Source organism: Hemiscyllium ocellatum, chromosome 49 (genome assembly GCF_020745735.1).
Source record: "Hemiscyllium ocellatum isolate sHemOce1 chromosome 49, sHemOce1.pat.X.cur, whole genome shotgun sequence".
In the NCBI taxonomy this organism is placed as follows: domain Eukaryota; kingdom Metazoa; phylum Chordata; class Chondrichthyes; order Orectolobiformes; family Hemiscylliidae; genus Hemiscyllium; species Hemiscyllium ocellatum.
This window is the reverse complement of record NC_083449.1, coordinates 13,030,716-13,046,968: the sequence shown is the minus strand read 5'-3', so window position 1 is coordinate 13,046,968 and position 16,253 is coordinate 13,030,716. Positions and strand designations below refer to the sequence as shown.

Genomic DNA, 16,253 nt, shown 5'->3' with positions numbered 1-16,253 from the left:
AGAATACAAATAGATTTTATAAATACATTAAGGAAGAAATTGTAATTAGGGAGAGAATAAGGGGCCTCAAAGATCAGCAAGGCAATCACCAGCAGAAGATGGGGGAGATTCTTAATGAGTATTTTGCATTAGTGTTTACTGCGGAGAAGAAAATGGAAGATATAGAATGTGGGTAAATAGATGGCAACACCTTGAAAAGTGTCCATATTACAGAAAAGGTGGTGCTGCATATCTTAACATGCATAAAGACGGATAAATTCCCAGGACCTGATGAGGTATACCTTACAACTCTGGAAAGCTAGGGAGGTGATTGCTGGGCCCCTTGCTGAGATATTTGTATCATCGATAGTCACAGGTGAGGTGCCAGAAGACTAGAGGTTGGCTAATGTGGTGCCACTATTTAAGAAAGGTAGTAAGGAAAAGCCAGGGAACAAGAGACTGGTGAGCCTGACATTAATGGGGGGAATCCCGAGGGACAATATTTATATGTATTTGGAAAGGCAAGGACTGATTAGGGATAGTCAGCATGGCTTTGGATGTGGGAAATCATGTCTCACTAAGTTGATTGAGTTTTTCAAGAAGTAACAAAGAGGATTGATGACAGCAGAGCGCTTGATGTGATATATATAGACTTCAGTAAGGCGTTTGATAAAGTTCCTCATGGTAGACTGGTTAGCAAGGTTATATCACATGGGGTATAGGGAGAACTAGCCATTTGGATACAGAACTGGCTCGAAGGTAGAAGAGAGGGTGGTGGTGGAAGGTTTTCTTTCACACTGGAGGCCTCTGACCAGTGAAGTGCCGCAAGGTTCACTGCTGGTTCACTACTTCTTGTCATTTATATAAATGTTATGGATGTGAACATTGGAGGTTTAGTTAGTAAGTTACCTGGTGACTCCAAAATTAGAGGTTCAGTGAGGTCCAGTAGACAGTGAAGAAGGTTCTCGGAGTTTAATAGGATCTTGATCAGATGGGCTAAGGCGTGGCAGATGGAGATTAATTTAGATAATTGTGAGGTTAATTTATGGTTGTACAGGACATTGGTTGGGCTACGTTTGGAATATTGTGTTCATCCTATCGGAAGGATGCCCTGAAACTTGAAAGGGGTCAGAAGGTGGGCACCACAGGGAGTAGAGTGTATTATTTCCCCCTCCAACTCTATTTTGATCCAATTCCTGCCCTCCCCTTCACTATCTGATCACACAGCATTGCCCTTTGATGTGAAGGGCACTGCTTGTCACTGGCCACTCGGGTGTTTCCTTTCTTCCTAGTGGTGGAAATTTGAATAAAGATTCGCGCACCCTGTGTCTTTCACTGTGTCTCACACCTGCACAAACACACACACATGGGTGCTGTGGAAAAAACAAGCACTACCGCAGTTAGGCGGTAGTGTGAGGGGAAAAAAAGTTCAGAAAAAAATTTGCAAGCATGTTACCAGGATTGGAAAACTTGAGTTATAGGGAGAGACTGAATAGGATGGGGCTGTTTTCCCTGGACCAGAGGCTGGGGAGGGGGGGGGGGGGACCTGATAGAGGTTTATAAAATTGTGAGGGGCATGGATAGGGTAAGTCGACAGGTCTTTTTCCTTGGCTGAGTGAGTCCAGAACTAGAGGGTGTAGTTAATGTGAGAGGGGAAAGGTTTAGAGGAGACCAAAGGAGCAACTTTTTCACACAGAGTAGGGTGCATGCATGCAATGAGGTGGTGGTGCAGACAAAGAAACCGCAGATGCTGGAATCCAAGGTAGACAAGCAGGAGACTGGGAGAAGTTTATACCCGAAACGTCGATTTCTCCACCTCTTGATGCTGCCTGACTTGCTGTGATCTCCCCATCTCCTGCTTGTCTGGAAGGAAGAGGTGAAGGCTGGTACAATGACAGCAGTTAAAAGACACCTGGATGGTATATAAATAGGAAGGACTGAAAGGGATATGGGCCAAATGCTGCCAAGTGGGTTAGGTTATATCTGGTTGGACCGAAGTGTCTGTTTTCTTGCTTTGCATCTCTCTAGGAATCAGTGGGGGAAAGCAGCGCATGCGCGGTGCCCCCTCACAACGATAATTGTTCCCGACAAGAGGAACTCATGCGTGAGGCCCTCCCCCAACGCGGCCATTGAGCAGCATTTACTCAGTGAGTGCAAGAGACCGCAATGGAGAGATCAGCGCCCATGGAAGCGAGGGAACAGCAGGCTTCATCCAGCAGCACATCGGGGTGGGAGCCTGGGACACAGAGGGGGCTCCCAGACCCGGATTGGTTCGGGAGGGGAGTTCAGGGAGAGCCGGGAGCTGTGTGTGAGATGCCGAGCGGAGCAGGAACTGGTCCCGGAACTTGGAGTGAGCGGGCTGGGGGGGAAGGGGGAGGCATTTCTCGGGCTGTGTGTGTGTGTGTAGGTGCCTGCTGGGGGAGACAGAGCGGGAAGGAGCTGCTGTGGGACATTGTTGTGGTTTGCAATCCTCTGAACACTGATGGCAATTCATTGTTTGGCTTCTGTTTCAGGCTGGAGGAGAAAGTGAGGTCTGCAGATGCTGGAGATCAGAGCTGAAAATGTGTTGCTGGAAAAACGCAGCAGGTCAGGCAGCATCGAAGGAACAGGAAATTCGACGTTTCGGGCATAAGCCCTTCTGTTCCAGGCTGTCTGTTGATATTGGGCAGTGAATAATGGATGCACAGACTATAATTGTGTGACAATCGTAAAAGGACATGTAATAGAGCGAACAGTTTTAATGTTTCGAGTAAAACATTAGAAATAGCGCCTCTTCTTTCCTTCAATTCGTGTATAGGCAACTTGATATTGATGTTTGTCAGAATTGCAGCTGCTTCAGTCATGGAGATGTACAGATGTTAGTTTCTGGATCTCACCCAATCGTTAAAAAATTGGAATGAGAAAACGAGGAGCCACTCAGGGCAAGAGTGAAATCAAAATTTGGTTCTGTTCGAATTGCTGAGTTTTAAAAATCCCGAATGATTATTAACTGAATGCCACACTGATCAGTTTGATCTTGCCGAGCTTGGCTTATGTTGACTTACAGCTGAAAAATCTTCTGTCTCCCTCCAAACAAGTATTCGAAGGATCAAGACAATGTAATATTCCCTCTCTACAAAGCCATGTGTGACCAGCTACTTCTAACAAACACTAGGTATGTTACCATGTCAGTGCAGAAAACATCCTTTCCACAATCTTAGAGCAGATTGAATCAGACTTCGTTTGAGTTCAATTTCCAGAGATTTATCCAACAAATAGTCAGACACAACCGTGGAAAGACAAGTTTTTTTTTTCTCTCCAGTCTCCGTTGATGTCTTCCCAGTTCCAATTAATATCATTCATAAGGCATTAATATTCACACCATGTTTGAAGTGTGATAGGCTGACTCCTTGTCTAAAGTACACAGCTGGGAACTAAATCAAGATTACACTTAAAGACATTTTAAATGTCACAAACCAGGTAGACAATGACATCACGCTGCTACATCATTTCGACAGCCATATATGACAATTATTGACTCATTACTGAGCAGACACACATACACAAAGGAACTGACTGATTCAGATTTAATCCCAGATACACTCAATGTATTGACACACAAAATACAAAGACTAACAACAATGTACATCCATGTGCACTGTAGGAAACAGAAATGGTTAAAGAAATTGGAAATAAAAGAAAAAGGTATCAGGAGCAACTCAGGGCAAGAGTGGAATCAAAACCTGGTACTGTTCGAATTGCTGGGTTTAAAAAACCCTAATCATTATTAACTGATTGCTGCATTGATTAGTGTGATCTTGCCTAATTCAGCTTACATTATCTTACAGCTGAAAATTCCTGTGTTCCTCCAAGCAAATACTCGATGGACCAAGGCAATGTAATATTCTCTCAGTGCAAAACCAAGCGTGACCAGCTGCTTCAAACAAACACCAGGTATGTTACCACTGTCAAAGCAGAGAACACGCATTCCATGGTCACAGAGCAGATTGAATCAGATTTAGATTGAGCTCAATTTCTGGAGATGTATCCAAACAAATGAAAAATTAGCCGAGGAAAGACAAGCTTGCTCTTTTTCTTCATTCTCAATAGATATCTGCTCAGTTCCAATTAATATCATTCATAGCCCATGAACATTCACACCATGGTAGAAGTGTTATAGGCTGACTCCTTACCTAAAGTACAGAATTGGGAACTAAATCAAGATTTCAGGGCATTTTCAATGTCACAAGCCAGATGGACAAAGAGAGTGTGCTGTTACATAGTAACAAATAGTGTCACTGATAGGTAGTGAATCATGACTGAGTACACACATACACATGTACACAAAGGTACTGACCGATGCAGATTGAGTTAAAAATGCACTCACTGTATCGACACACAAGGTACAAAGACTGACAGTGACATATTTTTATATACACCGCAGGTACCAGAAGCAGATACATACAAAATGTTTATGGCTCTTAGGAGTCCACAGTACACAAAAAGACACTTGAGCCTATCAAGTCAAAACCAGACAAAACCAAAGTTAAAAATTATTAGGAAACACTAGCTTTTGGAGCACTGCTCCTCCATCAGACACCTCCAAATTGAGACAAAACCAAGTACCAGACAATTCTAGGAGAAAGTGAGGACTGCGGATGCTGGAGATCAGAGCTGAAAATGTGTTGCTGGAAAAGCGCAGCAGGCCACATTAGCAACACATTTTCAGTGACCTGCTGCGCTTTTCCAGCAACACATTTTCAGACCAGACAATTCTAATCCAATTCAACAAGCATTCCATTTCAATAGATATGTCAAGGCAGCACAGGAGCTGCTAACCCAACTTTTATCATAACATCATTCTGAAATTGTTCATCTTTCAGGAATAGAAACCATGTTTTCCCTCTGCCCAGCAGTACGTTTTTGTTAAAAATAATTGTGTGACTTTGTTTCCGAATTCACTTAAATTTTCAACAAAAAGTCCCACTTGACCCTCCCTATGAAATATTACAAAAAAGCAAGAAAATAGACTGCCATTTTTCTTCAAATTAACCATAGAATCAAATAATCACTTTTTTAAGCCAGTGGAAAAAAAGATTAGGGTTACAGTGTGGAAACAGGCCCTTCGGCCCAACAAGTCCACACCGACCCGCCGAAGTGCAACCCACCCATACCCCTACATTTACCCCTTACCTAACACTATGGGCAATTTAGCTTGGCCAATTCACCTGACCCACACATCTTTGGACTGTGGGAGGAAACCGGAGCACCCAGAGGAAACCCACGCAGACACGGGGAGAACGTGCAAACTCCACGTAGTCAGTCACCTGAGTCGGGAATTGAACCTGGGTCTCAGGAGCTATGAGGCAGCAGTGCTAACCACTGTGCCACCGTGCCGCCCACAAATCAATTTAATCAAATCATGTAACTTGTAAACTTTCTCTTTTTTTTGCAAGAAGAGTTTAATCATGTTCAATACATTTGCCTTGATAGTTTAAATATTCTCCACTGTTTACAGAAAGTGCAAGTCCTTTTGCTTTCCTCATCCCCACATAGACCATCAGAAAAATACTGCTGACGGCTTACACCATCACACTACAGATCAGAGCTATATAATATTCATGATAGAATAATGAAATAAATTAGCTAATTCTCGTTCCTGTAGAAGGAACATTGTGGTCAATCAGCTGCAAAGTTCATTGCCCTTTCCCTTAGGTGTTACGTTCTTTTGTTAGTATCTATTAAATTTCTCATCAATATTCATAAATGTATATAACTATGCACTGAGAAAGGCTGAAAGCATTCTGAAGAACAGCCCTTGCTATCATTCCTCTCAGTTTGACTCTACCCTATGGTAGTTACAAAGCCCCTTTGCTTTGCCATGACAAAAACAAATGCATGGAGCCAGAACTGACAGGTACAGATTGATAACTGCACTCACACTTTCACAGAGCAGAAAAAGACAGGTATGGATTGATAACTAAATTCACAGATTCACAAAGCGGAAGCTGGTATATACAGGTTGATAACTATACTTATATATTCTCAGAGCAGAAATGAACAGAGAACGATTGATCCCTGTACAATCAGTCACACTGCACAGATTGCTAGTGACACTCACTGGCACATACAGTAGAAATTGGTAACTGTATTTGCATATTTACATTCCAAAAATGGCTATGCAAATGACATACTCACAACACAGAAGCTGATAGGGAAAGATTGATAAATGCACTCGCATATTCACATAGCAGAGACTGACAGGACAGATTAATAACTGTACTCTCAAACATACAGAGCTGAAACTGACAGGGACAGATTGGCAAATACACTCAGGCATTGACAGAGTAGTTACTGACAGATTTGTTATCAAACTTGCTCTATCACATCCACACAGGAGAAACTGACAGGAACAGATTAATGATAATACTCCCAGTTTCATTTTGCATAAACTGACAAGTACAGTTTGATAACTAATCTCACAGTTTCACAGAGCAGAATCTGACAGGTGCAGATTAATAACTATATTCAGACTGACAAGCAAAAACTGACAGGTATAGCATTGTAACTACATTCACACGTTCACCATTAGAAACTGAAGATGTAGATGCATAACAACACTCATTCATTCAGCAGAGGCAGAGCTACAGCTTGATAACTACAGTCACCCATTCACATTGCAGTAACTGACAGGGACAGATTGATGGTACTCACATATTCATATTAACCATTAACTGACAAGTACAGATTTGTTAACTACAGTCACACATTTGTATTGCAATAACTGACAGGGACCCTCCTTATAAAATATTACAAACAAGCAAGAAAACAATGTCATTTGTTCAAATTATCAAGAGAGCTTCCCACAGTATCCTGGGATATATTTGATCATGTCCTGGAGATTTAGTCACCTTTATATATTTTTTAAAATCTCCAGAGCCATCTCTTCTGTCATGTGGACTGTCTTAATTCTCCAAATTCCCTAGTCTCCACAGGCACAGAATGATAACTAAACTCATATGTTCAAATAGGAGAAAATTACAGGGAGCGAATGGTAATTACACACATTCACAAACCAGAAACTGCCAAGTGCAGATTAATAGCTACATTTTCAGTTTACAGAGCAGAAACTGAGGGGACTGCATGATAACTGCTGTCACATATTCACAGTGTAGAATCTAACAGGTACATATTCATAACAAAACTCATACATTCACCTTGTGGAAACTGCCAGATATGGATTAATAACTGGACTCATATTCACAAAGCAGAAACTAACAGAAGCAATTTGATAACTTTGTTTATTCATTTCGGGATGAGGGCATCACTGGCCAAGCAAGCATTTATTGCCTATCCCTAATTGGGCAGTTAAGAGTCAACCACATTGCTGTGGGTCGGGATTACATGTTGGATAGACTGGGAGAGGATGGCAGACTCCTTCCCTAAAGGGCATTAGTGAACCACATAGGTTTTTCCAACAATTGACAATGGATTCACTGTCATTAGACTCTTACTTCCAGATTTTACTGATATCAAATTATGCAATCTGCCGTAGCAGGATTTGAACCTGGTCTGGTCTGCAGAATATTACCTATGTCTCTGATCCAATGCAGGTGAAGGGCTTATGCCCGAAACCTCAATTCTCCTGCTTCTCGGATGCTGCTTGACCTGCTGTGACTTTCCAGCACCACACTTTTTGACTCTGAATTAACAGTCTAGCGATAATACCACTCGGGCAGAGCCCCTATTTGCCCTGAGGGCAGGTCAGTGCCTACCACATTGCTGTGAAAGTGCAATCATGTGTCAGCCAGAACAGGAAAGGATAGCAGATTTTGTTTCCTAAAGGACATTAGAGGACCATATTTATTTTTCCCTGAGAACTGGCATTAAACACTTATTTTCAAGTTATTCTTGAATTAAAATTCTGCCATGATGGGATTTTGTCCCTGGTCCACAGAACATTAACTGGTTCTTGAGACTGTTGCCATCCCTATTTAGATTCATGCAGCTGGGGGGACAGTTCATGGCAGTGAGTTAATGGGGGTTGGGGGGAGATGTGTCACCTCATAAACATTGACAGAAGGATGGATGCACCCTCACCTCCCCGACAGTGCTGGCGGGGGTAAAAGTGGGGGTATTGCGGGGTGCAGCGCAATGGACGGGCGCCCAACCCACAATGCACGGCGCATGTGAAAACTCCCCATTCCTCAAAACGTTTGTGGGGGGGCGGGGGGGTGTATGATGGGGGCGGGTGCGCAGGCGTGACGCCGTTGTGGCCATGAGGTGGGCAAGTGCGCAGGTGCATTGCCCGTGGGATTGAGTGCGCGCGCAGGTGCGTTGCCGGCTGGGAAGCGGCGCCTGCGCATTGAGGAGATCAACAAAAGGAGGCCTTAAGGCACAGAAACAGGTCAGAGAAAGACTTAAAAACAAAATAATTGCAAAAATATATTTTTTAAAATCTGTAATCTAACACAGAGATAGGTAGGTGCAGATTTCAGGGATCAGAGAGAGTATAGAAAAAAACAATATGTAATGAAAATGCCATTTGTATCTACCATCTAACAGAGGAAAGGGATCACCACTGTCCCAGTGTGGGGGGACTGCTATCAGTGTGACACCACTGCCCCAGTGTGGGGGGACTGCTATCAGTGTGACACCACTGCCCCAGTGTGGGGGGACTGCTATCAGTGTGACACCACTGCCCCAGTGTGGGGGGGGTCTGCTATCAGTGTGACACCACTGCCCCAGTGTGGGGGGGACTGCTATCAGTGTGACACCACTGCCCCAGTGTGAAAAGGTTGTGATCAATGTGAAACCATTGCCCCAGTCTGGGGGGTGGACTACTATCAGAGTGACATCACTGCCCAGTGTGGGGAGACTGCTATCAGTGTGACACCACTGTCCCAGTGTGGGGAGACTGCTATCAGTGTGACACCACTGCCCCAGTGTGGGGGGTCTGCTATCAGTGTGACACCACTGCCCCAGTGTGGGGGGTCTGCTATCAGTGTGACACCACTGCCCCAGTGTGGGGGGTCTGCTATCAGAGTGACATCACTGCCCCAGTGTGGGGGGTCTGCTATCAGAGTGACATCACTGCCCAGTGTGGGGAGACTGCTATCAGTGTGACACCACTGCCCCAGTGTGGGGGGTCTGCTATCAGTGTGACACCACTGCCCCAGTGTGGGGGGTCTGCTATCAGTGTGACACCACTGCCCCAGTGTGGGGGGTCTGCTATCAGTGTGACACCACTGCCCCAGTGTGGGGGGTCTGCTATCAGTGTGACACCACTGCCCCAGTGTGAGGGGGGGACTGCTATCAGTGTGACACCACTGCCCCGTATGGGGGTGGGGACTGCTATCAGTGTGTCAGCACTGCCCCAGTGTGAGGGGGAAACTGCTATCAGTGTGACACCACTGCCCCAGCATGAAGAGGTTTGCTATCAGGGTGACACCACTACCCCACTGTAAATGGTGATGGCTACCAGTGTGACACACTGCCCCAGGCTGAAGGGGGACTGCTATCAGTGTGACACCACTGCCCCAGGGTGAAGGGGGACTGCTTTCAATGTGACACCATTGCCCAAGTGTGGGGGGGTCTGCTATCAGTGTGACACCACTGCCCCAGTGTGAGTGTGTGTGTGTGTGGGGGGAAGAGTGTGTGGGGTGGGGGGGGGGGAAGAGTGTGTGGGGTGGGGGGGGGGATCTGCTATCAGTGTGAAACGACTGCCTCAGTGTAGGGGGGGGGGGGTGCGTCAAAAACTTCTGTCAGTATGACACCACTGCCCCAGTGTGAGCGGGGTGGACTGCTATCGGTGTGACACCACTACCCCACTGTAAAGGGTGACTGCTATCAGTGTGTCAGCACTGCCCCAGTGTGAGGGGGGACTGCTATCATTGTGACACCACTGCCCCAGCGTGAAGACGTCTGCCATCAGGGTGACACCACTACCCTACTGTAAAGGGTGACGGCTATTAGTGTGGCACCACTGCCCCAGGGTGAAGGGGGACTGCTATCAGTGTGGCACCACTGCCCCAGGGTGAAGGGGGACTGCTATCAATGTGGCACCACTGCCCCAGTGTGGGGGGACTGCTATCAGTGTGACACCACTGCCCCAGTGTGGGGGGACTGCTATCAGTGTGACACCACTGCCCCAGTGTGGGGGGTCTGCTATCAGTGTGACACCACTGCCCCAGTGTGGGGGGACTGCTATCAGTGTGACACCACTGCCCCAGTGTGGGGGGTCTGCTATCAGTGTGACACCACTGCCCAAATGTGAAACTGAATTGTTGTTATTGTGCCACCACCACCCCAGTGTGGAGTGGTCCAGAGTATTTCCATATTTTCTTGTTTAACTACCATCTCTCTATTCTTCTGTGTGTTTTCTCTCTCTCTCTCTCTCTCTCTCTCTAGGCACCAAGCTGTCACAGAAGGGACGTCTATGCGGGGAAAGCAGACAGGAGGCACTTGAGAAGTACTGGGTGGGGTGAGGGCTACACTGGGTGCACAGGAAAAGTCCTTGCCTCTGCTGAGTCTCTCCACCTCCTTCCCCCACCCTCTGCCCTTTTCAGACGTCTGACACTACATCCCGTGGGATGGCAGGTAGGTTTAGGAGGAGGGACCATGCCTGTGTGAGGCAGGTGGGAATGATCTAAACAGGGAATAGCCTCAGACCACTCAGCCCTCTCCCCTTCCTTCGTCAGACTGCTAGCCATATGCTTGCTACTCTCATTTCCCCCTCACCTCTGCCTCCATCTCCTGTTCCATCGTATCCCTATCTCATTCTTCTAAGCTCCTGGGAATGTGATCCCAAATTTTCACAATCCCATCCAAGTGAGGCGAACCTTTCTGCCCAAGGAGTTGGGTTTAAGGTGGGATTTGGGGGGGGGAGCAGGTGTGTGACATCTACAGGCTGGTTATCCGTGCAGTACCGTAGGGATCAGTGTTGGGGCTACAGTTGTTTCCAACATCTATTCAGGACTTGGACAAGGAGAGTGAGTATACTGTTGCTAAGCCTGTGGATGACATACTAAAATAGACGGAAAGGCAAGGAGTGAAGATGACATGAGTTTGCAGAGGGAAGCAAAAAAAATAGAAATTGAGAGAGCAAACACTCAGGTTTGGAAGCATCCTTGGAGTGGGAACAGGGTTTTTTTTCTCTGGGAGAGATATTCCGGGGATTATGTCTGGGGAAATTATTTGTGTGGAACCCCAATAGTCAGTGGAAAATTTTAACGAGATCTCAGATATCTGTAAAGATGACAGTGTTGTAATGGTAGGGGATTTTAAATTTCCAAACATAGACTGGAACTGCCATAATGTTAAGGGCTTGGATGGAGAGGAATTTGTTAATGTACTCGAAAAAATGTTCTTATTCGGTATGTGGGTGTACCTATGAGAGAAGGAGTGAAACTTTGACTTTCTCATGGGAAATAAGGCAGGGCAAATGACTGAGGAGTCAGTGGGCAGAACACTTTGGGGGTAGTGATCTGAATTCTATTAGTTTAAATATAGTTATGGAGAAAGATAGACCTGATCTAAAAGTTAAAGTTCTCAGTTGGAGGACGGCTATTTTTGACGGTCTTATGCAAGAACTTTCAAAAGTTGGTTGGGTGAGACTATTCACAGGTGAAGGGACAGTTGGAAAGTGGGAAGCCTTCAAAAATGAGGTAAGAGGCCAGAGGCAGTATGTTCCTGTTGGTGTGAAGGGCAAGGCTGGTAGTTACACGGAATGCTGTATGACTAGAGAAATTGAGGTTCTGATCAATAAAAAGGAGGTGTATGGCAGGTATAGAGAGCTGAGATTGAGTGAATCCCCCCAGGAGGATAAGGGCAGTAGGAGCATACTCGAGGGAAATCAAGAGCGCAAAAAGGACATGTGAGATAGCTTTGGCAAAATCAAAAGGGGTTCTACAAATACCTGATTGGATTCCCTACAGTGTGGAAACAGGCCCTTTGCCCAACCAGTCCACACCGACCCTCCGAAGAGTAACCCATTTCCCTTTGAATTTAGCATTGCCAATTCACCTGGCCTGCACATTTTTGGACCGCAGGAGGAAACCGGAGCACCCAGAAGAAACCCATGCAGGCACTGGGAGAACGTGCAAACTCCACACAGACAGTCACCCGAGGCTGGAATTGAACCTGGGCTCCTGGTGCTGTGAGGCTGCAATGCTATCCATTGAGCCACCGTGCCGCCCATAATACATTAAGGACATAAGTGTAACTTGGAAGAGAATAGGGCCCCATAAAGAACAACAAATCCATTCATGTGTGGAACCACTGGAGATGGGTTGAGATACTAAATGAGTATTTTGCATCAGTATTTACTGTGGAGAAGGACATGGAAGCTAGAGAGCTTGGAGAAACAGTGATATTTTGAAAAGTCCACTTTACAGAAGAAGAGGAGGTGCTGGAGGTCTTAAAATCCAGAAAGGTGGATAAATCCCTGGGGAGAAAGTGAGGTCTGCAGATGCTAGAGATCAGAGCTGAAAATGTGTTGCTGGAAAAGTGCAGCAGGTCAGGCAGCATCCAAGGAACAGGAAATTCAACGTTTCAGGCATAAACCCGATTCCTGATGAAGGGCTTATGCCCGAAACGTCGAATTTCCTGTTCCTTGGATGCTGCCTGACCTGCTGCGCTTTTCCAGCAACACATTTTCAGATAAATCCCTGGGTCAGGTGTGCCCTAGAACTCTGTGGGAAGCTAGTGAAGTGATTGCTGGGCCCCTTGCTGCGAAAGTGTATCATTGATAGTCACAGGTGAGGTGCTGGAAGACTGGAGGTTGGCTAACATAGTGCCACTAATAAAGAAAGGTGGTAAGGAAAAGCCAGGGAACTATAGACCAGTCAGCCTAATATCAGATCAGTAAGTTGTTGGAGCGAATTCTGAGGGATAGGGTGTACAGGGGAACCTCGATTATTCAAACAAGATGGGCAGGTGGTATTTCCTTTGGATAATTGATTATTCGGTTAACTGATTCAATGCCTCTCCTCTAGGGCTCGGAGTTTGCTGAAGTTTCCTTTTTCCTCTCTCTGTCTCAGGGTTTGTTTCTGAGCAGACACACACTTTGTGTGTAAGGGATCTGCAGCATTGCTGAAACCCCTTGTATAGAACTCCAGGGAAAATATGGAGAGAGAGAGAGAGAGAGAGAGAGAAAAAAAGACAGGGCTGGTGATCAAACATTTAGAGACAGTGCCTGTGCTCCCATCGATGTCCAGGAATGTTCTCATCCGCATTTCAGTAAGCTGAATTCATTTTTAATCATTGTAAACAAGAGAAGCCATCAGTATTGGAAACACCGCTTTGATGTAATGTTTCTATCGGGACCATGAGATCTTTGAATAATCCAAAATTCAGATAATTGATGTTCAGATAATCGAGGTTCCTCTGTACATGTATTTGGAAAGTTAAGGACTGATTAGGGATCATCAACATGGCTTTGTGGATGGGAAATCATGTCTCACTAACTTGATTGAGTGTTTTAAAAAAGTGAAAAAGAGGATTGATGAGGGCAGAGTGCTGGAGGTTGTCTGTATGGACTTCAGTAATGCATTCAATAAAGTTCCACGTGGTAAACTGGTTGGCAAGGTTACATCACGTGGGATACACATCAAATACTCCCAGGACGAGGGATTAGATACAGAGCAAAGTTCCCTCTACACCATTTCCCTCTGCCCCCCCCCCCCACCATCGATCACTCCCAGGACAGGTACAGGGGATTAGATACAGAGCAAAGTTCTCTCTACACCATTTCCCTCTGCCCCCCAACCATCGATCACTCCCAGGACAGGTACAGGGGATTAGATACAGAGCAAAGTTCCCTCTACACCATTTCTCTCTGTCCCCCCCACCATCGACCACTCCCAGGGCAGGTACAATGGGATTAGATACAGAGCAAAGTTCCCTCTGCCCCCCCACCATCGACCACTCCCAGGGCAGGTACAGGGGATTAGATACATAGCAAAGTTCCCTCTACACCATTTCCCTCTGCCCCCCAACCATCGACCACTCCCAGGGCAGGTACAGGGGATTAGATACAGAGCAAAGTCCCCTCTACACCATTTCCCTCTGCCCCCCAACCATCGATCACTCCCAGGACAGGTACAGGGGATTAGATACAGAGCAAAGTTCCCTCTACACCATTTCTCTCTGTCCCCCCCCACCATCGACCACTCCCAGGGCAGGTACAATGGGATTAGATACAGAGTAAAGCTCCCTGTACTTCTTCATTCTGAAAAAATTGCTCTTCATGTGCTCTCTTCCCTCAGTCCCACCGAAGGGAGACAGGTTAAGGCTGATCCGACAGGAGGAGAAGGAGATTGTCATGGAGGGGCCTGCCCCCATTTCCTCCAGAGGAGGAAGACTGAACGACCAGGACGGACGGCGCCCCCGGCACCAGTGCGGCATCTGCGGCAAGGGCTTCCTGCACCCGTCGTCAGTGAGGACCCACCAGCGGGTGCACACGGGCGAGAGGCCGTTCCTCTGTGCATCCTGCGGCAAGGCCTTCAAGCACCTCTCTGAGGTAACTGTCCATGAGAGGGTCCACACGGGTGAGAGGCCATTTGCCTGCGGCATCTGTGGCAAGGCCTTCGTCAACTCCTCCAACCTGCTGACCCACCGGCGGGTCCACACCGGCGAGCGGCCCTACAAGTGCACCGTCTGCGGCAAGGACTTCACACAGTCTGGCGAGCTCAAGAAGCATGGACGTGTCCACACCGGCGAGCGGCCCTACAAGTGCACCGTCTGCGGCAAAGGCTTCACCCGCTCGCCCCACGTCAAGCGGCACCAAAGAGTCCACACCCGGCACCTGGGCACCGTGACCCTCTGACGAACTCCCCCGCTCTGCCAACTTGATCTGCAGGAAAGGGCCAGCAGCGTGTAAACTCTACATTTCTGTCTCTCTCTCTCTCGTGCGCATCGACTTCTGCCAGCATTGTGATGTGTGTTGTCGGTCCATCCGGCTTTTGCTTGTGCCCCAGTTCCCCGCTGGCAAACTACAGCCAGGAAAAGCTGGCTGCATTTCTGTCTGTGAGCGAGCCATTTGTTTCAGGAAGTGATCAACACTGTTTGCATGCAAGCACACACACAAGACACACAGATGTTGACTCCTGCGTATACTCTTTGCACACATCCACAACCTGACTCATGCAAGCACATCACACAGTGTCTCACATACACACTTTGCAGACTGACGCTTGCACACACAGACATTGATTCATGTGTACACTCTTTGCACACAGACACTGACTCATACACACTTGTGCGTATATGTTCAGACACTAATTCACGCGTAGACTTCTTGCGCGCGCACACAGACAGACACTGAGTCACATATACACACTTTGCACATACATATTCTCACGCATACACTTTGCACACGCACACACTGACTGGTATGTACACTCTTTGCGCGCACACACACACACTGCAGCAATTCGCAAAGTTGTCACCACCTTCTCAAGGACAGCTCGGGAGGAACCATAAGTGCTGGCCAGGTCGCGACACCTACATCCCACGGCTGAATCTTTTTAAACATGTGCAGATTCTGTGTTCATGTTCACACATGCACATGTACTGACTCACATGCAGAATGTTTGCACACTCTCACACTCAGTATTTGGAACACTAGCTGTTCAGTCCCTCAGTCACTGGTCAGAGGCAGCAGCTGCTCGACAAATGGTGAGTGAGAACAGTGAGCTGCTTTCCAATTCATTGTTGCCAGTCTGCATGGAGAGATGGTGAAGTAGCCTCTTTAGAGTCTGGAGTCTTTCTGCTCCAACCTTGTTCATGCACGGACTGTGTGCCACCCCAGCAGTCAGTCACAGAGTTTTGACCAAACTGAATACTCCTAATCCCCATACTGGTCGAGGACCCAATCAACAGGCTGTCTCCAGGCAGATTGGTCTTGAACGCTCACCCACAGGGTTCTTGTGTCTGGCAATCTCCTGTCCTGCTACTTCCTCTCCCACATCAACACAGCGACAGTGTAAATACAGCTCCCAATGTGCTATAAAGCCACTGCATCTCTTTGTACAGCTTCCTTCTTTTAGAACAGACCTTTCTCCATTTCGGTCGCAAACCAAAAATAAAATCAAATATCGTGATCTTCACAATGTATACTCGTGCAAGCACACACTATCTTTTGTGTACACACTCTGGTATACCCACATGTACTTACATGTTCATATATGTTTACATTTGGTGTGCATACACACACTTTCTGGCTCATGTGCACATTCTGCTATGCGCAAACACACACAATTACACACAATTTGGTATGTATAAATGGAATTTTA

The 16,253-nt window shown here is 46.6% G+C and overlaps 1 protein-coding gene across 3 annotated transcripts; it reads left to right on the top strand.

Annotated features, from left to right (window-relative positions):
• The first annotated feature begins 2,079 nt into the window (after window positions 1-2,079).
• LOC132837357 (zinc finger protein 664-like) lies at window positions 2,080-16,071 on the top strand. Of its 3 annotated transcripts, none has more exons than XM_060857023.1 (5): window positions 2,080-2,126; window positions 2,493-3,133; window positions 3,807-3,912; window positions 10,369-10,557; window positions 14,226-16,071. In XM_060857023.1, the coding sequence occupies exons 4-5, from the start codon at window positions 10,551-10,553 to the stop codon at window positions 14,783-14,785; spliced, it is 567 nt and encodes a 188-aa protein (XP_060713006.1). In that variant the 5' UTR covers window positions 2,080-2,126; window positions 2,493-3,133; window positions 3,807-3,912; window positions 10,369-10,550; the 3' UTR covers window positions 14,786-16,071. The 3 variants fall into 3 exon arrangements, with proteins under 3 accessions (XP_060713006.1, XP_060713007.1, XP_060713008.1); XM_060857024.1 differs by lacking the exon at window positions 2,080-2,126 and adding an exon at window positions 2,175-2,207; XM_060857025.1 differs by lacking the exons at window positions 2,080-2,126; window positions 2,493-3,133; window positions 3,807-3,912 and adding an exon at window positions 8,331-8,365.
• The last annotated feature ends 182 nt before the right edge of the window (window positions 16,072-16,253 follow it).